The sequence below is a fragment of the Ovis aries genome, chromosome 18 (genome assembly GCF_016772045.2).
Source record: "Ovis aries strain OAR_USU_Benz2616 breed Rambouillet chromosome 18, ARS-UI_Ramb_v3.0, whole genome shotgun sequence".
NCBI lineage: Eukaryota > Metazoa > Chordata > Mammalia > Artiodactyla > Bovidae > Ovis > Ovis aries.
In genome coordinates this window covers 62495223-62520444 of record NC_056071.1, presented here as the reverse complement: position 1 = coordinate 62520444, position 25222 = coordinate 62495223, and the positions used below count along the sequence as shown (strand labels likewise).

The 25222-nt window shown below is 46.6% G+C and overlaps 1 protein-coding gene across 5 annotated transcripts in view; it reads right to left on the bottom strand.

Annotated features, from left to right (window-relative positions):
- EML1 (EMAP like 1) overlaps positions 1-25222 on the bottom strand; it is a 197010-nt gene that overhangs the window by 35768 nt on the left and 136020 nt on the right. For all 5 annotated transcript variants that reach the window (XM_060401922.1, XM_027957388.3, XM_060401921.1 and 2 more), the window contains exons 4-5: positions 16572-16706; positions 735-763 (exon numbers count right to left, since the gene is read on the bottom strand). In XM_060401922.1, coding sequence (XP_060257905.1) covers positions 735-763; positions 16572-16706 — 164 coding nt within the window. The remainder of the gene's footprint in view (positions 1-734; positions 764-16571; positions 16707-25222) is intronic.

The window sequence follows — 25222 nt, the reverse complement described above, 5'->3', positions numbered from 1 at the left end:
AGTGAGTAATTTCATGCTTCCTGAAAATGAAATGAATATTGAAGCACATGCGCATAAATAGGAAAGTCTGACTTTCATGTTTCGATGCTGAACTTAAGGGGGGGAAAAAACTTGGAAAATTAAATGAGTTCATTTAGCTCATGGCACAAAATCTTGTCAAAGATTTTGCATTTTAAGTATGCTTTCAAATAAGCTTACTATTCTAAAAATAGCAGTTCCCTTATTATAACACGTGTTAGAAAAGATACATGGAAAGATATATATGGACTATTAGTTGGCAGTTTAGGAAATCACAGGCAGAAAAAGAAGTCGATTTTAGATAAAGTCGTAACTGGATACATCAGAGACTTTCCCTTTCAAGAGAAACGCAAATGCTGGTGATGGGAGAGCCCCCATTAGTAAGGAAGGGGCGAGGAAGGCAACAGGATGTTTTAACCGAGAAATTTCATGTAACGGCATGTCACTCTTTCTCCTCATGGATGTCTCTTGAATCCGTTTTAAATGTGGGCAAATGAAGGGTTTAGTCTTTATGACCCTTTTTCTGGGTGGTCTCTGAGTGATGTGAGTCACCAGACCCCCATGTACAGGCTGATAGTGAGCACTCAGCCCCCAGCCCCCTGACACAGACCCCGGTGTTCCGCCCATCCCAGCTGCCCCTGAACAACCGCTTCTTACTGCCCCTCAAGTATCACAGAGAGTAAGGGGCGCCCGCGCTGACATTCAGCCAGCCTTACCTGCGCTGAAGACCGGCTCCTTGGGTTTGCTGTGGAGACAAAACCAAAATAGGTTTTATTTCTTTCTAAATTTATGTTTAATTGGAGGAAAACTGCTTTTATAGCATTGTGTCGGTTTCTGCCATACAACAATGCAAATCAGCTTCCGATATGGACCATTTTTAAAGCCTTTATTGAATCTGCTACAATATTGCTTCTGTTTTATGCTTTGGTTTCCCCGCCCGGAGGCATGTGGGATTTGAGCTCTCTGACCAGGGGTAGAACCCACATTCCCTGTACTGGAAGACGAAGTCTAAACCATCAGACCACCAGGGAAGTCCCCCAAAACAGCTCTGAAAGGGAAGCATGGGCTGGTGGTTAGTCACAGAAGACCCCTCACCCACTAGCCGCACTAGTTCGTCACACAGATGCTGAATGAAGAACATATGTTACAAAGAAACACAAAGCCGTGTAACTGCGAAGAGGAACAGTGTAAACAAACATGCTTAAAACCAAGCGCCAGGGATGACAATCCCAACTTTATCACCAAAGCTGTGCTTTTTATGAGAGCAAAGAAAGGTTTGGAGAAGGAAAACACGTGGTTGATCAAGATGGAAACAGCCCTGCCTAAGTGCATAGAAAGTTTCTCTTCCCCACGTGTTTCTGGCAGATTATTTGAAGACCTGACTTAAAACTAGCAAACTCCTGTCTCAGGGGCTTTGGCGAGAGAACTTTAGTACCAGGCTCCCGAAAGGGGAGGAACTAAAGAACCTCTTGATGAGGGTGAAGGAAGAGAGTGAAAGAGCTGGCTTAAAACTAAATGTTAAAAAACTAAGATCATGCCATCAGGCCCCATTACTTTATGGCAAACAGAAAGAAAAGGTGGAACTAGGGACAAATTTCCTCTTCTTGGGCCCAAAAATCACTGCGGATGGTGGCTGCGGCAGTGAAATCAGAGGACAACTGCTTCTTGGCAGGAAAGCTATGACAAACCTAGACTGTGCTGAAAAGCAGAGACACTGCTCTGCCGCCAAAAGTCTGCACAGTCAAGGCTGTGGTCTTCCCAGTGGTCACGTATGGTTGTGAGAGCTGGACTATAAAGAAGGCAGAACGCCAAAGAATTGATGCCTTCGAACTGTGGTGCTGGCAAAGACTCCTGAAAGACCCTTGGACAGTGCGGAGATCAAACCAGTCACTCTTAAGGGAGATCAACCCTGAATACTCGCTGGGAGAACTGATGCTGAATCTGAAGCTCCAGTATTTTGGTCATCTGATGCAAACAGCCGACTCACTGGAAAAGTCCCTGATGCTGGCAAAGATTGAGGGCAGAAGGAGAAGAGGGCATCAGAGGATGAGATGGCTGGATGGCACCACCGATGCAATGGACATGGACTTGGGCAAACTCTGGGAGATGGTGAGGGACAGGGAGGCCTGGCGTGCTGCACTCCATGAGGTCACAGAGTTGGACATGACTGGGTGCCTGAACAACTCCCAGGAGGATGGCTCCTGGGGGGAAGACGAGGGGGCGGGGGAAAGGAGGGAAGAGCAAGGACTGCTGGGGTATGGCCACATCCTGGGACATGGGGGGACCCCACTGTCTCAACCAGGCTGGGACCCCATGACTACACCTGGGAAACCAGATGCCCGCCCTGTTCAAGGGCACACTACGGATGGGCTGAGGTCACCCCTAGGGGCGAGCTTCCCACAAGACGGCCTGCCCCGGGGGTCCCCTCACCAAGTGCAGGAGGGCACGGTCCTCCCCGTGACAACCGGACAGCTGCCCGTGGGAAGACTGCCGCCTCGTGCCAGACAGGGGAGGGGACCCCCAAGGACGGCAGGAAGTGAATCCCGTTCAAACACAGAGCCAGCCCTTGAACCCAAGTCTGCAAGACTCCAATGTCCACGCCGTCTTCCATGGTACCTACCGCCCTTTCCTGCCCCCGGCTTCCCAGAATGCCTCCCACTTTAACATACAGAACAAGACACAGTAAATAAATGAAATCCACCCCAAAGACTTTGGGATTCCCTTGTAGCTCAGTTGGTAAAGAGTCTGCCTGCAATGCAGGAGACTAAGGTTTGAGTCCTGGGTTGGGAAGATCCCCTGGAGGAGGAAATGGCAACCCACTCCAGTATTCTTACCTGGGAAATCAAATGGACAGAGGAACCTGGTGGGCTATAGTCCATGGGATCGCAAAGAGTAAGACATGACTGAAGCGACCAAAACCACACCCACCCAGGGTGGGCTGGGAGGACCACGACCCTGCAGAGGCACCTACATTTTCCGAGTCCGCAAAATGAAAAATGCAAACCAGAGCAGATATTATCCCCATGTCACTTTTCTCCTTCACTTTGAACTTGGGATACGCTGAGAAACACTGCCAGTGAAAACTGCCCTTAATCCCATGATGTAACAGATGGTAGTATTTATTAATGGCCTTGATTTTCAGTTGATATTATGCCGTATATATGGGAAACTCTTTGCTGATGCTTTGAAAGGGGTTCGATGTGTTTCAAGGAGGTGGATCTGCTATGGGGCAAGATTTCTGAACAACAGCCACTGGTCACTGAAACAGTACTCTGTGGGTCCAGCACACCTTTAACACAAAGCCTGCCTTCCACGGGCCCTGAAGGCCCTAAACAACCTCTATGGACCCCGACGTTTTTCCGATCCCATCTCTCTCTCCCCTCAGTCATGGAGTTCCAGACGCTCTGTTCTCGCTGTCCTGTGACTGGGTCAGCACCTCCTGAGCCAGGCGTGGACCCCAGCTTCCTGCCCCCTGGACGCTGCTCCCTCCCCCCTAGGGACAGTACACGGCGTGTGCTCAGATTCGTGTGCTCAGATTCACCCTGTCCTGTTCCTCACACCCTGCCCACGCGTGCCTGCTAAGTCGCTTCAGTCATGTCTTGACTTTGTGACCCCATGGACTGTAGCCTGTCAGGCTCCTCTGTCCACAGGATTCTTCAGGCAAGAATACTGGGGTGGGTTGCCACTTCCTCCTTCAGGGGATCTTCTCGACCCAGGGGTCAAACCCGGGTCTCTTCCGTCTCCTGCGCTGGCAGGCGGGTCCTTTACCACGACTACCACCTGGGAAGCCCAGATATATCTTCATTATTGTGTCTCTCCCCATCAGGAGGGAAGCCCAGAAGGGCAGGGATCGCTGTCCACAGCTGTGACCCAGGGCCTGTAACAGCCTTCAGCTGCTGACTGGGAGCTGGTAGGGTCTGGAGCCCTCCCTGCCTCTGACTTGGCTGGCCCTGTGGATCTGCGTCTGGCCGGGTGGGCTGGGGGCGGGGGTGTCTCAGCGGCCCTGGCCCCCGCTGCCCCCCACTCACTGAAGTAGCTGGTGCTGTCCCGTGCATCATGCTTCCCGCCATCCTCCCAGCTGGTGCTCAGCCTTCACCCCGCCCCGCCCCGCCAGGGCCCCTCTCAGGGTCCTTGTCCCTCCTTCAGGGCCGCTGAACAGCACGGGGTTCCCATGAAAGGCAGAGTGTGGAGCATCCTTCAGCAACTACCGTGCCTGGGCTCTGAGAGGGGGGCTTCGGGACTCTGTCCTACTCCCTGGCTGTGTGGGAAGAACGTGTGTACCTGTGTGTGTGCGCGTGTGTGAGCACGCGTGCATGAAGGTTCACCTTGAGCTTGGGGCTCCCGAGAGTCCACCCATGCCGGTCCACACCCGGCCTCGCAGGATTCTAGAAGCTTTCAGCTCCTTTCCTCCTCTTCCTCCCATTCCTCCTCTTCCTGCAGCTCTGCAAAGATTTCAGCAGTGGTCACAGTCCCTCCTAAGAGGGGCCTGTCACTTTTGGGGTCGGAGTTCACTGCATCACTTAGTGGCCGTGGCTCTATGGTGGGCTTACCTGGCTTGTTCTTGTTATCGGAGGCAGTGACACTCTTGTGATTTTTTTTTTTTTAAGTGGAAGAACAAGTCTTAACTCCAAATTTTATATCTCATTAGATTCAAGGCAGGGCAAGGACACAAGAGGAAAAGCTAAAACAGATCACTACAAAGCACATCCGCTAGTGAGGGAAGCTAGGCAGGGAATTAGGAGACAGGAAAGCTGTTTTTTTTTCCATCATGACTTTGATCACAGAAGTATAAAGATGCCGAGTCTGTGAGACAGATATAAGCAACCCAGAACCTTCCAAAGAGATAGGAAAGAGCAATTACGGATTATGTTTCTCTTAGAGAACATTCATAGGGGAATGTGAACTCCAAATGTAGGGAGGCTAGTGGAATTCTGATGCTGAAGCACCATAAGATGGATAAAAGATCTCTGTTAAAAGATCAGAAAAAGGCAGCCTGAGTGTTATCAGCTGAAGGTCACTGAGAAGTATCAGGTACTGAACTGCTCTTAGTTCTTCAAATCCTGCTCTAAACGATGGGCTACCCTTTGGGTACCAGGCTTCCCTGGTGGCTCAGATGGTAAAGAATCTGCCTGCAATGCAAGAGACCCTGCTTGGATCCCTAGGAAGATCTCCTGGAGGAGGAAATAGCAACCCCCTCCAGTATTCTTGCCTGGAGAATTCCATGGACAGAGGAGCCTGGCAGGGTACAGTTCATAGAATCACAAAGAGTCGGACACGACTGAGTGACTGATACAAAGTGTATTTAGGAAACATACTATTGCCATGTTTCATTATTTTAGAAAGTTAAATTTCTATAGAAAAATATATTATTACTATATTTACTTTAGAATCCATGATCCCTACCAACACACCCCACTCCTGAAAGACAAGAGGCCAGGGAAAGGGCCTATTCCAATCACGAGTGCTTGTCTTATGAATACAAAGCTATAAAAGGACAATGAATCTTCCCAACCGCAGACAGAAGGGAAAACCCACAGAACAGATGATGACAGTGATCCGAAGTTAAAGACACTGTTGCCCCAGTCAATATCAGCTCACGGGAGCCTGAACTCAGCATCAGTAAAGCTGAGAGTGAGCTCCTCAGTAGAGCTTCAGACCCAGCACGCTGGAAACACGCCTGGGCTGTGAACCCACCTGGACCAAGAGACGATCGCCTCTCAAGATGTTGTGTGGTCTGTCTCCAGTCACCCACTCCTCAGTGGGAGCTCCAGGGAAAACTGAAGTGGGTGACTTCACACAGGGCCTGGTCCCCAGCGGTGGCGTGGGGAGGGGGAGGGGAGCAGAGTGGTGCTCCCTGCATGCCCATGCAAGTCCGGAGTCAGCACTGATGGAGGTGCAGGACGGAAGTGCGCCCACGGGAGCGGAAGGATCTCCTTCCCGGCAGGCAGACCCTCACCTCTAGGCTGGTCCGGCATTCGGCGGCCGGGGCCAGTGTCTCCTAAACGAACAGTGCTGCCATCCGATGCGGCTGTTTTTTTTGGGCAGGAAGGCGATCTGCTGAAAAAGCTTGGCTTGGCTGTACTCTCCCTAGGGCGGGACAGTTCAGGAGAATTCTCTGAAGGACTCCTCCTCGTATAAGCAGTACCGAGGGGTCAGGGAGGGTAGTGAGGTCGCCTGGAGCCTTCCCCAGACCAGTAGCTGGATCTGGAGGCGGCGAGAGGAAGCCAGGCAGTGGACACAAAGAAAAGCTCCCACTGGAAGCTGCGAGTTCACACCCATGAAGCGGCTATAACCGCCCAGGGCCAAGTCAGGTGGCACCAAATCCCCAGAAATGTTCCGTGTGGACTCTGGGCGCCAAGGCTGTCACAAGCGGCCATTTCCCCCTTCATCTGCTATAATTCAGATGCTGCACTGCGGGCTGGGTGTGTGTCAGGGGAGGAGAGTCCTGCCAAGAATCCCTTCAGACTCGGATGCAATGAATATCCCCCAAACGCTTGCCCTGTGGTGGGATCTGCACTTAGCATGTTTGTGAAAGTGAAAGTGTTAGTCGCTCAGTTCTCTCCGACTCTTTGCGACCCCACCAGGCTCCTCTGCCCATGGGATTCTCCAGGCAAGTATACTGGAGTGGGCTGCCATTTCCTTCTCCAGGGGATCTTCCCCACTCAGGGACTGAAGCCAGGTCTCCTGCATTGGCAAGCGAATTCTTTTCCATCGGAGCCACCAGGGAAACCCCAGCACCTTCGTACCTGTTACTAATTTACCCCGAAGTCCTGAGAGCAGGTCTCTGCCCCACGGGTGGCCTGTGTAACAGCGCGCTCTGGGAGACGGGGATTCGGGAGACCCGAAACAGGCCAGACGCTTCTGAGAAGACACGCTTGCTGCAGAAAATGATTAAGAAGGCCTGATCAAGGAGGACACTGTTCCGAAGTCAAGCTTTTTTTTTCCCCTGAAACTTACTCATCTATAAAAATGGTACCTCCCAGCACACGATACCATGACTGCTGAAAACGATTTCACTTGATGGAATATAATCCTTGTTGGAAGTCAAAATACTCTACTATGTAAATGATAATTCTTTTATAAACTGCCCTAAGTAAGCAGCTTTTAATACAAGTAGGATCATTCAGGAACGATAGATTTAAAATATTTAGAAGTCACTACTGGGGTCAAAAACTACTGCTTCACAGACATCTCCAACCAATACTTCAGTTTAACACGGCAGAAGGGGCAGAGATTTTGAAGTCAGCTGGATTCGTGTTTTATTTGGGCAAATCACTTCACCTCTACAAACTTTAGATTCTTTCATCTATAAAACAGAACCAAAACCACTGTGAGGCACAGGGTATCGCAGGATCAAATATAATATGTAACAAAATACCTAACATGTGGTTATTAATTAATATCTTCCCTCTTCCTCCTAGTTTCACTGACAATAACCTACATGTATTTTTGAGCTCCTCACCTAACAGCCTCAAAACTGAAACGAAATAAAGAATATCAGTGCTTATATATTTTAACATTTGTTAAAAAGTAAATGACCCCTTGGCTTAAAGACTGAAACAATCTTTTCATTAAAAAAAAAATTTCATTTAAGTCACCTCATTTCCAGTATAAACCTTTTAGAATCCAAATGTAGTGTTAAAATCATCCACCAATAGGTGGTGCTATTTGCATAGTTCTTAAATGATCATAGTTTTAACAATTAAGTATATGGGTAACATTTTTTCATTCATTCAGTGAATGTTTGTTGAGCACTTACAGTGTGCCAGACCTGTGCAAAGTGCTAGGAATACAAAGAAGAAAAAAAAAATGACCCAGCTCTTTAATGCCCTCCTGAAGCTTCAAGGTATAGCGAGGGGGAGGGTGTAGGTGATATCCCTGGCAGGTGGGGAGGGAGTTACAAAGTTAATGTGTGTGTTAGTTGCTGAGTTTCGTCTAACTCTTTGCCACCCCAAGGACTGTGGCCCACCAGGTTCCTGCATCCATGGGATTTCCCAGGCAAGAATACTGGAGTGAGTTGCCATTTCCTTCGCCAGGGGATCTTCCTCACCCAGGTATCGAACCCACATCTCCCGCACTGTAGGTGGATTCTTTACCATGTGAGGCACCAGGGAAGCCCATAAAGTTAATGGGCAGGAACAAGGCAATCTGGAGGGCGGCTAACTCAGACCGGAGCTCTCAGGCAGGCTTCCCAGGGAAGGGCACGCGGAGTCGGGTCTTGCAGGATTGGCTGCAGCTCTCCTCTCCCTGACACACAGGCGCCACTTCGGACGAGGGGAGCCTCCGGGCAGTCAGCAATAGAAGCTGTCACTCATCGAGCTGTGCATTTGTTTGGTTTGGGGCTTTTTGATTTTATAATAATAAGATTTTTCTACACATGCCGTCTTCTTACTTAGATTTGCATTACTTTAATGAAGACGGAGTTTGAACATCTTTTCCTTAATTAATTGGCTATGTGTACTTCTTTCTCAGCGAACTGCCTCTGCTCATACCTTTTACCTACTTTGCTATTGAGTTGACTGTCCTTTGCCTCCCCGGTGTGGGTAGCGACCTTTGGAAATGGAGGACATTGACCCTTTTCAGCTGCGGGTATCAATTGTGTCTGTTGAGTCTTCACGGGCTGCTCCCTTCCACTTCCTGCCATGCCTCATGCTGTGTCCCGCATACAGCAGGGGCTCAGTGAGTCAAGCGGTGCTGGGAAAGTGACTGAATAAGGTAGCAGAATTTCTGTGAGGTCTCTTAATGGAAGTTGGAGAATTCCGGAATGTCCTGAAGAAGAGAGGCACTCAGGATTGAGGACTGGGGTGAGCAAAGCTGTGCAAACATCAGCCCAAACGCCAGAACGGAGAAGTGGTGGCTATCAGCTACGGAGTCCCAGTGTTGGCGAGCCCCATGCCAAGGATGCTACTGACATGCACCATCCTGTTTACCTCTTGCAGCAGCCCTGGGGCGTAGGTAGGGGCTAGTTTGCACTGGTGCTGAGAGGAACCTCAGTGAGATTAAGTTAATTAGTTCACAGTCCCAGAGCAAAAGTGGCAGAGCTGGGATTAAAACTTGGATATGGCCATGACGTTCCTTAAGCCTAAATTCTTCCTGTTATATTGGCTGGGGTAAAAAAAGATACATTCACCAAATACTTATTGGGTACCTACTAGGGCTTCTCAGTGGCATTAGTGGTAAAGACCCCTCCCGCCAGCGAAGAAGACGTTAAGTGATGTGGGCTTGATCCCTGGGTAGAGAAGATCCCCTGGAGAAGGAAATGGTACTCCACACCAGTATTCATGCCTGGAAAATTCCATGGGCAGAGGAGCCTGGTGAGCTACAGTCCATGGAGCCACAAAGAGTCAGACACAACTAAGCGATCGAGCACCTACTGTGTGCCGGGCATTGTTCCAGATGTCGGGCTGGTCTGACTGGACTAGAAAAGTCTTCCTGATTCCCAAATGTCCAATTAAAGTGCGTTCATCTAGGTAAATGATGGTCCTCATCCGAGAAAATATTGTAAGAGTATATTTCCTGACACAAAGGCATGCTTACACGGCAAATGAGAAAGAGGGTTACAAAATGTATGTAGAAGAATATAATTTATGTAAAAATTATACACTACACAACACCCTAGAAATAAAGTCTGGATGGAAACACAATGAAATGGTAGCTACGAGTCCTCTGACTGCCATGATTATAGAGGGTTTTCCTTTCCTCTTTTTTTGTATATTTGGATATCCCAAAACACAGGTTACCTTGTGTAATAATAAATTGCTTCACAAAGGAAAATAAATCCTGCTGGGGAAGCGGGAGTCAGCGTTGGCAGATGTGGATATCAGGGCACAAGAGAGGGTGAGCAGCCAGTGGATGAAGGACTTGAACCCAGGCCGAAGATTAAGATTTAGATCCCACCATCAGTGATGCTCAAGGAAAACCAAAGCAAGGCTGAGCCTTAAGGACCTCTGATAGACTTCATTTTCTTGGGCTCCAAAATCAGTGCAGACAGTGACTGCAGCCATGAAATTAAAAGATGCTTGTTCACTGGAAGAAAAGCTATGACAAACCTGGACAGTGAATTAAAAAGCAGAGACGTCACTTTGCTGACAAACATCCATCTAGTCAAAGCTATAGCTTTTCCAGTAGTCATGTATGGATGTGATAGTTGGACCATAAAGAAAGTTGAATGCCGAGGAACTGATGCTTTAGAATCGTGGTGTAGGAGAAGACTCTTGAGAGTCCCTTGAACAGGAAGATCAAAACAGTCAATCCTAAAGGAAATCAATCCTGAATATTCATTGGAAGGACTGATGCTGAAGTTGAAGCTCCAATACTTTGGCCACCTGATGCAAAGAGCCAACTCGTTGGAGGACACAATGATGCTAGGAAAGACTGAGGGCAGGGAGAGAAGGGGTGCCAGAGGATGAGATGGTTGGATGGCATCACCGACTCGATGGACATGAGTTTGAGCAAGCTCTGGAAGACGGTGAAGGACAGGGAAGCCTGGCGTGCTGCAATCCATGGGGTCACACAGAGTTGGACACGACTGAGTGATTGAACAACAACAAGGACCTCCAGGTGTCATCCAAAAAGACTGTCTCCGCTAGTATGGAGAAAAGGGGACCCTCCTACACTGTCAGTGGGAATGTGAACTGTGAGCCACTACGGAGAACAGCATGGAGGTTCCTTAAAGAACTAAAGGAGAGCTATTATATGACCCAGCAGTCCCCTCCTGGGCATATATTTGGACAGAAGTGTAATTCAAAAGGATAACGTACCCCCATATTCACAGCAGCACTATTCACAACAGCCAAGACATGGAAGCAACCTAAATGTCCATCAGCAGATGAATGGCCAAAGAAGGCGTGCCCGTGCATGTGTGCACACGATGGAATACTACTCGGTCATGAAAAAGAAAGAAATCACGCCATGTGCAGCAGTATGGATGGACCTAGAGATGATCACACTAAGTGAAGGAAGGCAGACAAAGACAAATGATGTCACTTATATGTGGAAGCTAAAATATGATACAAATTGAACTTATCCATGAAAGAGAAACAGACTCACAGACATACAGAACAGACTTGTGGCTGCCAAGGGGCAGAGGGCAGGGGAGGGATAGACTGGGAGTTTGCAATCAGCAGATACAAACTATTAAACATAGAGTGGATAACCAACAAGGACCTACTGTATAGCATGGGGATTATATTCAAAAGTAATGAATCCTGTAATAAACCATAATGGAAAAGAATAGATGCATTATTACACTTATGTATTTGTTGCTGTTGTTCCTTCACTAAGTCATGTCTGCCCCTTTGTGACCCCATGGACTGCAGCATGCCAGGCTCCCCTGTCCTCCACTATCTCCAGGAGTTTGCTCAAGTTAATGTCCATTGAGTCAGTGATGCTCTCTCTCTCATCTTCTGCCACCCCCTTGTTCTTTTGTCTTCAGTCTTTCCCAGCACCAGGGTCTTTTCCACTGAGTTGGCTCTTCCCATCAGGTGGCCAAAGCAATGGAGCTTTGGCTTCACCAACAGTCCTTCCAAAGGATATTCAGAGTTGATTTCCCTTAGGATTGACTGGTTTGACTTCCTTGCTGGCCAAGGGACGCGCAAGAGTCTTCTCCAGGACCACAGTTTGCAAGCATCAATTCTTCAGCAGCCAGCTTTCTTTATGGTCCAACTCTCACATCCATGCATTACTACTGGAAAAACCATAAAGCTTTGACTATACGGATGTTTGGCGGCAAAGTGATGTCTCCGCTTTTTAAAACACTAGCTTTCCTTCCAAGGAACAAGGGCCTTTTAATTTCGTGGCTGCAGTCACTGCGCACAGTGAGTTTGGAGCCCAAGAAAATAACATCTGTCACTGTTTCCACTTTTTTTATTTGCCATGAAGTGATGGAACTGGATGCCATGATCTTACTCTTTTTTTTAAATGTTGAATTTCAAGCCAGATTTTTCACTTTCCTCTTTCACGCTCATCTAGAGGCTCTTTAGTTCGTCTTCATTTTCTGCCATTAGAGTGGGCATCGTCTACATATATGTATAACTGAATTGGTTTGCTGTGCAGTGGAAACTAACACAACATCGTAAATCAACTATACTTCAGTAAAAAGAAAAGGAGCCTTCCTCATTGGAGGCTGAAGTTTCAAGAAGGATGGAGCTGAGTGTCCCGCTCACAGTTCTGGACCTCGCAGCCTGGACAAAGCAGCCAGCTGCGCAACACTAAAGGGCGTCCAAAGGCAAGTCTTCATGTGGTGGGCATCTTCACAGTTTTGAAGCTTTTTTCATATTTGTTGACTCCAAAGATGGGCAGTTTTGTGTGTTACAACAAGGTTCCCAGCAGATGGCTGTCACATTTCTTACTTGAACAAAATCAGCTCACACTGCAACAACTTTTTGATACAAACCAAGCGTTTTGCTTACAAAGTTGATATATCTTATTCCCTTCAAAATGACAATGGGGGAACTAGTTGGATAACTGAAACATTTTATCAATCTGGCAACATCAACTGTACATTCTAAATGGTAGCTGTTTTTCTGATATGAAACACTTAATCAAAACCCCTTTCTTGGATTAGGCTACTGGCTACATTAGATAGTACAGGTTGTTTATCAGAATGTTACTACCAAGTCCCTATTTAAATTTAATAAGTACCTCATGATGACACAAATCACTATATAGATAATTCTTAATATTCACAATTTACCATCAATAATACATGAGGTAAATATTACATTGCTGTATATTGCTCTTGTTCTTATGAAAATTATGTCAGTGCAAAGTTTAATAAGTGCTGTTAAAATTCTGTGGCTCATTGCAAGGAAAATATTTTAAAATGTTAACTATTCTAAGATAAAAGTCTCAAGTGTCACAAGAGAGACTGTTGACTCCCGTGACCGTTTCCAGAGAAAATGAGATACATGAGCAAGAGGACTGACACTACGAGGAAGAACAGTTGCTTTGAACATAAAACATGATGATTATTCAATAAATTAATGTATCTTAGAAAATGTAAATGTTTAGGACCTCAAAACACTATTACTTTATGTTTGACAGTAAGATCTATACAATTGATAGGAAATGGCTTTATATTTGTTGTGATTGTTATTACAGAGACACAAAAACGCGGAAAGGGGCCTCTTTCGCATTTTCGCGAAAGTGCCAGATGTGCTAAGGCAGCGTTGCATTTGGTGTGTAGCAGTTGTGAGCTTTACAGCAAAAGGTTTGGGGCTGATACAAGTCCAAGCACTGCCTGGTGTGAATGACTTGCTTCTTCAATGAGTCAGGACAGACCCGAAGTCACAGCTGCAAGGTCACCCTCACTCACTCATGTTCTGACAAGCTTTCCTGGGGGTCTCAGTGCCTGAACACCAGTTCGTTCTGATGGGACATTAACAACCGTGAGAATATATGGTCAGTCCTCTGTATCTGCATCCAAGGAATCGAACACAAGCATGAGAGTCCGTGGTCGGCTGAATCTGTGGATGCAGAGCCACCAGCTGGAGGACTTGAGCATCCACGGAGTCTGGGATGGGAGTGGGGGTGGGGTCCCGGAACCAACAGCCCTTGGACACCCTGGGGCGACTGTATAATACTTTGTGTCTCCCCAGCCAATTAGAATCTGCCAAAATCCAGGTTGTACTCATAAGAGTGTCCAGTGGATCTAAGTTAGTATGTGTTAGACCGAATAAAGGCTAACGACTTCAGACGTCATCCACCACCTTCATCTTACAATTGAGGAAACTCAAGGTCAGAATTTTGGAAAGCCTCATGAACTATATTTTCTCCTAACAGGTCTTGATTTATAACAGCTGCCATTACTGAGTGCCAAGTGCTATGCTGGGTGTTTTCTTACCAGTTAGCTCTCTGACAAGATTCAAGGGCATTAAGATATAAAATCCTTCATTCACAGAGGGGGAAAAGCTGAGGCTCAGAGAAGTGAAGTGGCCAAGTTTGTTTATAAACCCACATCTTTCTTCTACTCCAGAACCTGTGTCCTTTCCATTACATCTTGCTATGTATAGTAACCTCACATAGACAATGGGTTAAAAGGTAAGACTGTGGACAAATATTTGTGTGTGATGTGGAAGAGGTCGTGCTGTCTTAGACTACTGAGGACCATAACGTTTAAAAGTGGAATTGCACCTTTCCATCCCTTTCTTTGGCTGCTTTAAGCCCTGGAGACTGGGCATTGATCCATTAGACTCCAGCTCTGGTTTGGTACAAGCTGCAGGCAACTCAAGAGAGGGGCTCTTGATGGGGAATGGAACGGAAGGATGAAGGGAAGTGGGCAGGCAGTGACGGATGCACCGGCTTGACCTTCACCTCTATTGCTTCTAGCTGCTTCTTCCTTCTGAGTTACCGCTACCATCATTTCCATGGGTCCCTAAAGGCGTCTGCCAGTACCAGCAATGACCCACAGAAGGCAGGAACTTTCTCTCTGAAACTCCTTAGGTGCAACTCAACCAGTTCAGCACTACACATGGTGTTGCTGTTGTTGAGTTGCTAAGTTGTGTCTGACTCTTTTATAGCACACCTGTCCTTCACTGTCTCCCAGAGTTTGCTCAGATTCATGTCCATTCAGCCAGTGAGGCTCTCTAACCATCTCATCCTCTGCTGTCCCCTTCTCCTCCTGCCCTCAATCTTTCCCAGCATCAGGGTCTTTTCCAATGAGTCGGCCCTTTGAATCAGCTGGCCAGTGTATTGGAGCTTCAGCTTGAACATCAGTCCTTCCAGTGAATATTTAGGGTTGATTTCCTTTACGACTCACTGGTTGGATCTCCTTTGCAGTCCAAGTGACTTTCAAGAGTCCAGCACTACATGGGTCTCAACTATTCTTGGGATCTAACAAGACAAAGAACTTATGTTTAAATGGCCATGTTCAGTTGCCTGAATTATTTTTAGAAAATGATTAGTAAATTTTCCCAGTCCTTCATTTCCAAATCAAAATTTCCTGGCATTAAAAAAAAAAAAAAAACAACAAACACCCTTTGTAAATATCTTTCATGGAAATATTTACCCAGCACACTGAGCAAAGACATAGGACTTAAAAGATACAACAGATCTGGAGTTTGCACAATGCAGACTCTTTCTGGAAATTCTTAATACAAATCAGATGTGCAGAGAAGGAGCCAAGTTTTTAAGAACTGCCTAGATCTCGACATCTCAGGTCAACTTCCAGGCTTACCCTAAATTCAGAGACGCCTAAAGGCCACCCTGCATCTCCCATGTACCCATGCTCTGCTGCTGTTGTAACCACTTGGCCTTATTTCCAAGGTATTATCACCCAATTAGCATAAGCTTCTGATAAGAAGTCCTAATAGTCTAAACTAGACAACAGCCCCATGTCAGTGGTTTTGAGACTGTTAACTGGCTGTGGATTTGACCTGCGAGAGACGTGAGAGGTGCTTGCGATCTCTGTATACAAAGCGTATCTTTTAGGAATAAAACCAAAAGAGAGCTTAAGCCTCTTTTACAAGACTGAATCAGAGTGGACTTACAAACCTGGAACTTTTACAGCCCGTGGGTTGGAGTCCACCACTTTATGACTAAGCCCTCTCCTTACATGAACATTTGGAAAAAAGACAACAAAACATGGTTAGCCTGTGAAGCTGAAATTCCTTCCTAAGCTTTGCTCAACAGAGAATAAAATTTAAAGCCCGATGTTTAAAAAGAGAGAATAAAGTATGTTGAGTAGATATTTACAGAGAAACTGTCCTCATATACACAATATATTCTTAGACGTAAAACAAGCTGTTAAAATGCCCCAAATTAGCTCTCACTAATAAAATGTTACTATTAATTTAACAGGGAGTTATCATAATCCATTATAAAACAACCTCAAAGAAAAAGACTGATGAAACCAGAAAGAAAGTGGTTCCTATTCCTGGTGTTAGCTCGATATTAAAATAATTTCTGACAAATCATGAGATTACAACTTTTTACCCAGTATTTAGAAAATACTGTTGACAAACTTAAGCCACTGAAGTTAACTTTAAAATGGCAGCTGAGAGGGACTTTCCTGGTGGTCCAGTGGGTAAGAATCTACTTTCCAATGCAGGGGACATGGGTTCGATCCCTGGTTCAATGCAGGGGACACAAGTTTAATGCCACTAGGCAGCTAAGCCTGCATGCTGCGACGGCTGAGCCCTTGTGCCCTAGAGACTGTGTTCCACAACTAGAGAAAGCCCGTGCACAGCAATGAAGACCCAGTGCAGCCAAAAAAAAGGAAAAAACAAGGCAGCTGAGAGTATTAGAAATATAAAGTGTCCCACACTTTATCAACTCAGAAGCTTCCCAAATTCCATGGAGCTGGTACTAAGCAAGTTCTCAAGAAGGCCTTCTGCATGCATAGGGAGTCGAAGTCACAGTTTTCCACCTGGCTGGTAACGGGGGTGAGCTGTGACCAGGAGCTATCAGCCGAGCCCACAGTGAGCCCGGAGAAGGCGCAGGCGCCACGAGGGCTCCTCGCTTATATGCACGCCAGGGGCCTTCGGATGCGCTGCTGGGGAAGGGAGCTCACACGACATCAGAAGGGCAGGAACCGGCGGGAAGACGCCCCTTACCTTTCACTGTTCTTTTTGCCACTCGAAGAACTGCTGGTGGATCCCGTGCGGTTCCGGTTTCCTTTGGAATCCCCATAGCTTTCCCTTCGACCGCCAGGAGACACCCGTTCGGAAGAGCTGGTCCTCTTGATGGTACTGAAAGTGTGAAGGAAATGACAGTGAGGAGACAGAGAAATCCTTCCCGGAGTGGTTTTGTCCTGCTGCTGAATACAGAAACATATACACAGAACATCCTATTTCCATGTGGATATTTAAAAGATAGCCTGGTTCTAAATTCCTTACTACAGAGATCAAAAATTTTTTCAGAATGTCACTTGAGATCTATGCTTCTACTCGTTGCCTTCGTAACAGTGAAGTTCCAGGTCACTGGGGAAGTTGAAAGTGCCAACTCCAATAATACCATGAGTATTAGCACCATGAATATCCATGGTACCCATGAATACGACGGCCTTAGTGGGAGGTGACCCCGCCCTTATGTAGGCTTCAGTCTAGACCAGTGGTGCTCAACCAGGGGTGACTCTGCCCCCCAGGGACACTTTGGCTTGTCACAGCTGGGGGAGCAGGGAGAGCTGCTCCATCTAATGGGTGAACGCCAGGGATCTAATGGGTGTACCAGCAGCCACTGCTACAGCTAAGTCACTTCAGTCGTGTCTGACTCTGAGACCCCGTGGACTGCAGCCTGCCAGGCTCCTCTGTCTATGGGATTCTCCAGGCAAGAATACTAACCCACTTAGAGAGAGTTGCCGTGCCCTCCTCCAGCGGATCTTCCCGACCCAGGGACTGAACGCATGTCCCTTGCGTTGGCAGGTGGGCTACCTCTAGTGCCACCTGGGAAGCCCCAAATACCCTTCTACAGCCCAGGAGAGCACTATGACAAAGATGGTCCAGACCCAAAGGTCAGCAGCGCTGCTACTGCAGAACTCTGGTCTAAAGGCACACGCGGAACAAACACAATCCACTCTCTGTGGGGTTGCCTCGTTTAGAGGGGGTCCCACGCAAGTGCTTACTTCCTTCTGTGTAACCAGAGGGCCTAGAGTAGTTGGAAGACTGCTGCGGGATGTCTAGGGAAGACTTCCTGAAGACTGTGAATTTCTGGGAGAGAGAAAATCAGTGCCTTGGATATGCTGCAGTTATGTAATAGGCAGGAGCCTGTCCTGGGAAAAGGGACACCCCCTGCACAGGAACCCACAGGGGTGAGGGGCCAGTTAGCCAGGGCCGGGGCTGTAGCTTGATGGTCTGCTCTTGGAGCCTGGTTGTGTGCTACAGACAACTTGTAAAGTTTTTTTTTAATCTTCATCATTAGGTCATGTGTTTCCTGAGGTCTCATCTCATTTATCATTCTTGTATTCTTTGCAGAGTCTAGTAGAGAAGCTTGATAAATGTTTATTACATGAAAGGATGAAATAAATGAAACAATACATGGGAGTGTCACACGGACAAAGGGTCACAGGGAGATGCCATCATTTAGCACCTGCTCCATGAGAAAAAAGGAGAAGGGTGAATGGAGGTGCTGCTCCCTGGCAGGACTGCGTGTGGGGGGGTCTGGTGTGGATGTAGACAGTCAAGGTGTGGTGGGCGAGAACCTAAGTCTGCAGCCCAGGAGGGGGCTCAGGACGCCAATGTCAGCGCGGGTTACTGAACCACGGACGCAGAGGGGATCTGCATGCCGGGGAGGAGAGGGGATGAAAATGAGAACCTTTGCCTCCTGGGAAAGAGAAACGAGGTGGATGAGGTGGGCTGAAGAACTGCCTTGGGAATCTCAGGAGGCAGAGAAACCTGGAGATACCAGAGAAGCAAGAACCCAGGGAGGATGCTAAGGAGCTGGGGCTGCGGGTAGAGGAGGGAAGCTCGATGGTGGAGCCTCAGAGGCTCCGGTGAGCACACAGTCAGGAGAGGGTGCACAGGACCGAAGTTCCATCAGGAGGAGGCAGGAGCCCAGGAGCCCGAGACAGTGAGGCTGCTGCCGCTGGGCTGGACGTGCCCTCCTTTCTCACAGGGAAATAGCACAGGACGTGCAAGAGCTTTGCACACGGGATGCCCCTGCTGTCTTCCCTTCATTCCCTTTTCCTTCTCATCTCTGCCCTCCTTCCAGCCAATTTCAGTCCTTCTTTCTCTGTCATGTCCAACCAGTCAGTAAAGAAGCTCTTAGCATGTTTTTTTAAAAACCGAAGGGTGTATTGGTTTTTTTAAAAAAAATCTCGTTCTCTGAGTGAGCGACATAAATGAGATGAGCACAATCGCAAAGACTGGAAGACACTTTCTGCGTAGGCTCTTCGGTCACCGAGGGAACTCTGAATTGACAGCACCGGGATCTCACGGCTGGGATCCTCACGGCTGGGATCCACACGGCTGTGCCTTAAGAGCAAAATGTGAATTTTTGGAACACTCAACTTGAGGACAAGGAAATTACAGCTCTTGGGAGAGCATTACACTTCTGAAATTTAGGACTGAAGTCTAAAAATTACAGAAGGCTTTGTGCTAAAGTTCAAGATCTTCCAGTGACGATAAACCCCAAGCTCAGTTCACGTCTCGAGAGTGTTCTCTGCTGAGCATCTGACATGAGGCTCTCAGGCACCGTGCCTTGGCAGCTGGCAGCCTCCAGCGTCACCTCTGAGGCGTCCTTGTGGGAGTTCAGGGCAAGTTCATGGCTATTTGAAAGCTTGTATAAAGCACCCTTAAAGAGCTGAAACACCGTGACTGTTAATCAATGATAGCAAATGTTAGCCGATTTGCTAATAATTAGCACTCAACCTAGCTCCTGGAAGAGTTAAGAGGGGAGATCAATGATGAAACCGTGGGCAGCAACAGTTCACATCTATGAAGAGTTTTGCATTTCATACGCATCATTGAATTTAAACCTCAAACCCCCAGTGACTGTGTCATCACTCCTATTCTACAGACTTTATTTTCCTGGGCTCCAAGATCACTGCAGACAGTGACTGCAGCCATGAAATTAAAAAATGCTTGCTCCTTGGAAGAAAAGCTACGACACACCTAGACAGCATATTAAAAAGCAGAGACATCGCTTTGCCACCAAACATCCGTATAGTCAAAGCTATGGTTTTTTCAGTTGTCATGTATGGACGTGAGAGCTGGACCATAAGGAAGGGTGAATGCCGAAGAATTGATGCTTTGAACTGTGGCGTTGGAGAAGACTCTTGAGAATCCCTCGGACTACAAAGAGATCAGATGAGTCAATCCTAAAGGAAATCAAACCTGAATATTCATCGGAAGGACTGATGCTGAAGTTGAAGCTCCAATATTTTGGCCATCTGATGCTAAGAGCTGACTTACTGGAAAGACCCTGATGCTGGGAAAGACTGAGGGCAGGAAGAGAAGAGGGCAACAGAGGATGAGATGGTTGGATGGCATCATTGACTCAATGAATATGAGTTTGAGCAGACTCTGGGAGCCAGAGAAGGACAGGGAAGCCTGGTGTGCTGCAGTTCTTGGAGGTGCAAAGAGTCAGGTGTGACCGAGCTGGTGAACAACAGCAACAACAGATGGGGGGATAGCTTCAGGGTATAAAGTCAAACGGCTGAGGTCACTTGACCCCTAGCTCTCTACTGAATCTCTTAGTTAACAACACCTAGGCAACTCTCTGATGATCCAGCAGTTAGGGCCCGGAGTTTTCACTGCCAACGGCCCAGGTTCAATCTCTGTGCAGAGAATTAAGATCCTATAAGCCACATGGCGAGGCCAAAAATAAACAGGGACCAGCTGCACGTTATAAAACACTGAACACATGAGTTTTGAGGACCTGTTGAACAGGGGTGCTGAGTGTCTAAAAATCCAATAAAGGTTGGCAGGGAGTAGATGCATGTATACGTATGGCTGAGTTCCTTTGCTGTCCACTCGAAACTACTACAGCACCGTTCACTGGCTGTATTACAATATAAAATAACAAGTTTAAAAAAATCCACCAAAGGTCAGTAAGTAATAACAGCCACGTGATTTGAGACTTGAGCAATGGCAGGCATCAGGTAAGACCCTGCCACACTAGAAGGCAGGTGAAACTAGCAAGCGGCATCAGCGAGGGCTACATTGGGAATCTAAGTGCCCCTCACCTGGCCGTTGGTCTGTTCAGTGTGTAAGCATTGAGAAGGCTCACAGGCCTGTTTAATCTGTGTATGAGAGGCATGGGAACAAAGCAGAACAAGCATGAGCGTGGCGATAAAAGCATGGAAAATTATTTCGGTAAACGCCAATAAATTACAGAGTACGCTGCGCATTGAAACAGGAAGAACATTTCGGTCTGCATATATGGACTTGGGTATAATCCATCACAACCCTTTCAAGATATTTGTTATTTGCACATTTGCATTAACATGTTAATCTTTTTTTTTTTTTAAATCTACTATTGTTGTATACTCAAGAACAAGAAATTTCCTTTTGAGAGCCAAGGGCTCTTATGAATTAAAGAGGACTTACTAGGATTCAAAGCCAAGGACAGAAAATAGAGCTTGAAGACAAGACGCTTGCAGGAACAAGGGCGGTCAGAAGGAGTTAATACTGTATACATTCTGTGAGGAGCCTCCTGCAATCACCAGTGGGGAGTAACCAAAGAAGTTATGTTCCCTCAGGACAGCAAGGGAAAAACCATGCTCTTTATTTTCAAAGTGGTAGAAGTTCTAGCTTGGGAGACAATGTATAATCACACATTTTTTAGTGCTTAAGGCAAGTATGTCTGGTGTAGAAATGCACTAATAATACCATCATTTCTTCTTTTCCCTCCTGCTCTCGACCCCCACTCCCAAACTCCACACTTTCTAAGTTCTGAAAACGTAATCGTGCTTCACACTACACTGCAGTTGCATTCAATGGCTTTTGCTGACTTAAACTAAATTTCAGATGTAAAACTGAATCTCTGCAAATGGAGAGCGGAGGAAAGTGGCCATCTTTTTTCTCAAGGTTAGACAGTAAGTAACTCTGAGTGTAATAAGCTACCATGACTGCTGTCTTTCTTTCATTATGTGATCTGGAACCAAGAATTGGCTTTCCAAAATCTTGGGGAAAAGACCCCAAACTTTTACAATTGAGAAAAAAAAATACGAATCTTAAGGGGAAGCTTGTACGCGTGACCAGAGATTTTCTAATGAGGTCATCTGTCATGACAGCTGGAGTGATTAACACTAGATTAGAAGAATTATCTACTTGACAATTGCAGGCAGGAAATGGCAACCACTCCAGTACTCTTGTCTGGAGAATCCCTCTGACAGAGGAGCCTGGTGGGCTTCAGTCCATGGGGTCACAGAGAGCTGGACACGACTGAGCACACGCTCGACAAACACTTGGAATCAGCTTATACTGGGAGCTGTGCTGAGCACTGGCGAGTCAACAGGGACCAGAACTAACCTGGCTTTTGTCCTGCAAGGGTGAGGTAACTGCGACAGACTGAGGTCACACATTTCAATAATTAAGCAAGGCTTAATTGTAACAACAACAAAAAGGTATTTTCTAAGAAGGCTGGTGGTCTTAGATAATTTGACACATGAAAATAAGTTTTTTTTTTTCTTTTCTATCACATGAAGTCAACTATCTGAGGCTAGGGGGCTTCCCTGGAGGCTCAGATGGTAAAGGATCCACCTGCAATGCAGGAGACCTGAGTTTGATCCCTGGGTTGGGAAGATCCCCTGGAGAAGGGAATGGTTACCCGCTCCAGTATTCTTGTCTGTAAAATTCCATGGACAGAGGAAGCCAGAGGGCTACAGTCCATAGGGTCTCAAAGAGTCAGACAAGACTGGGCGACTAACATTTCACAACCTGAGCCCAGAGTGGGGAACCGCACCCTTTCTGATAAGAGGGTAGGTGCCAATTCATCTTCCTCTGTTTAACAGCAAAATACTCCCATCTCTAATCTTGTTGCAGAGATCAGACTCAGAATATGAATTAACATATACATCTCAGCGGATCTCAACGATAAATATATTAGAAAAACGAAACAACAACCCGAAGCAGATTTAAATCCTTAGGCACCTGGCGCTGACTTCGGGGCTTTCACAAACACTGTATTGCTAATGAGTGCAGCTATTTTTCCAAAGGACTGTCAGCTGTTTGTTTGGAAACCATGGATATTTACCATACTATCTTCCAATTGGAGCGGAGCATTTTAAAAATAATGCTCTCTTTTTGCGCCAGTTTTGTTCTTTTGATCTCTCTTCTCACAGCTCTGCCCTATTGTAAAGCTCTACTTAGGGGTGGAAAGAATGAGTGATTGTCTCCGTTTTGAGCCAGTGGGAATGTTATTCTATTGTCAGCTTCAGCATCCCCACTGAGCAAGGTATGACCTACAACGTCTTCCCGGATTCTCTGCCTTTTCTTCTTTGACTAATGGAAACAAAGCTTTTCCCAAGGATTCCAAATCAAGCCCCCAATCGAAGTCTTAATTGGCAACACAAAGCACAACCCCTAGGTGCTGGACAATTTCCAAAGGGGATTTTGTTCTTTCGGTACTAGGCTGAAAAAAACCCGAAAAAAGGAAACAAACATATACCCATCCAGACGCCACAGATGCCCCAGTTCCTTTAATTTAGAACTCTGATTACAGAAAAATTCTAACACAATTGTACATATATTTTAAATGGCTTGGAGGTTGTTTTACTCCTAACAGTCAGAATGCCCAGCTTGCTTCTATTTTCAAAACTCTCTCTCCTCAGGAGAGATCTATAGGAACTTTATCACAGAGTAACTGTTAACACGCCACTGTTTGGATTTCCAACTTCCAGATGGATGAGAATTCACATCCACGGAAGCCCATATAAGGCAAAGAAACAAAATAACTGAATCACTACACCCTATGCTGAAAACCAAGAGTCTCAGACAATCTAGAAAACTGCGTATTTCTAGTTGACTGCTAACAGCTTATCAAATGACTATGACTGATCATTTTGTAAACTGAAAAGTCTACAGAGGACTAAGAATATTTGTAGGAGGAAGGTCATTGTCTAAATGCTGATATACAGGGATTTCCCAGTGGTCCAGTGGTTAAGACTTCACCTTCCAGCGCAGGAGTGCAGGTTCAGTCCCCGGTCTGGGAACTACGATCCCACATGTCTCATGGCCAAAAAGCCAGGACACAAACAACACAAGCAATGTTGTAACAAGTTCAATACAGACTTAAAACTGGCTGATTAAAAAAAAAATCTTTCCAAAGTGCTAATACGCACACATATATAAAGCATGCATGCTTAGTTGCTCAGTTGTGGCTCAGTGATCCTTTGGACAGTAGCCCATCAGGCTCCTCTGTCCATGGGATTTCCCAGGTAAGAATACTGGAGCAAGTAGTCATTTCCTTCTCCAGGGGATCTTCCTGATCCAGGAATCGAACCTGAGTCTCCTGTGTCTCCTGCATTGCTGGTAGATTCTTTACCCGCTGAGCCACTGGGGCAGCCCGTATCAAATATGATGGTTACTAATTATCCTCCCTTCCTTCCTTCCTTCCAAGACAATATTGCTGAGGATGAGCTCTGTCCCTGAGCGCCTTCATACCTGGACGAGCAGAGGACCCAGGCCTCTCTCACAGCACAGGCCTGGGTCCTGACCTGGGGGTTCAGGGCCTGCAGCCCCTTATCCATGGGCAGGTCTGTCTCTCAGAGATCAAGCTGCCGGCATCTCTGCTCAGCCACCCTCACCCCTGCCTGCTGCTCCTGTCAGCACTCCTGGGGCTTCTCAGAACATCACCGTTTCTAACGAGCATCATCCACACAAGGGCACACAAGAGGGATGGTTTCCAAAGAATAATTATACGGAGCACTTTTTTTTACAAGGAGATGCAAGCGCTGACCTGGAAATCTTTGCAAGAACCAGCCTATCACAGTGAAAAGAGCGTGAGCTCTGGCGCCAGACAGACCTGGGTTTGAGCCCATGTTCTCTCCACTCACTTGATCCCAGACAAGTTACTTCACTTCTCTGAGCCTCAGTTTACCCATTGGCAAAACAGGGATATTAATATGTCCCTTGGAAGGCTGTTTTGAGGATTAGTGATAATGGCATTAAAAGCTTGGTGCTTTGTAGGCTTTTATTATACTATTGTCAAAAATGATTTCTGCCATCATCACTGATTTAAAGAGGGGCTGGAACTACACTGTGGCTCTTTGTCTCCGTGGAAACGTAGACAGCATATTAAAAAGGAGAGACATCACTTTGCTGACTTTGACCACAGTCAAAGCTATGGCTTTTCTAGTAGTCATGTATGGATGTGAGAGGTGGATCATAGAGAAAGTGAGCAAAGAACTGATGCTTTCAAACTGTGATGCTGGAGAAGACTCTTGAGCATCCCTTGGACTGCAAGGGGATCGCACCAGTCAATCCTAAAGGAAATCAACTCTGAATATTTATTGGAAGGACTGATCCTGAAGCTGAAGCTCTAATACTTTGGCCAGCTGATGCGAAGAGCCAACTCACTGAAAAATACCCTGATGCTGGGAAAGATTAAGGGCAAGAGAAGAAGGGGATGACAGAGGATGAGATGGTGGGGTGGTATTACTGACTCAATGGACATGGGTTTGAGCAAATTCCGGAAGATAGTGGAAGACAGAGAAGCCTGATGTGCTGCAGTCCATGGGGTTGCAAAGAGTTGGACATGACTGAGTGACTGAACAAAAACAAATCAATTAGATTCTGCAGCAGAGCACTAGTTACTCTGGATCAAA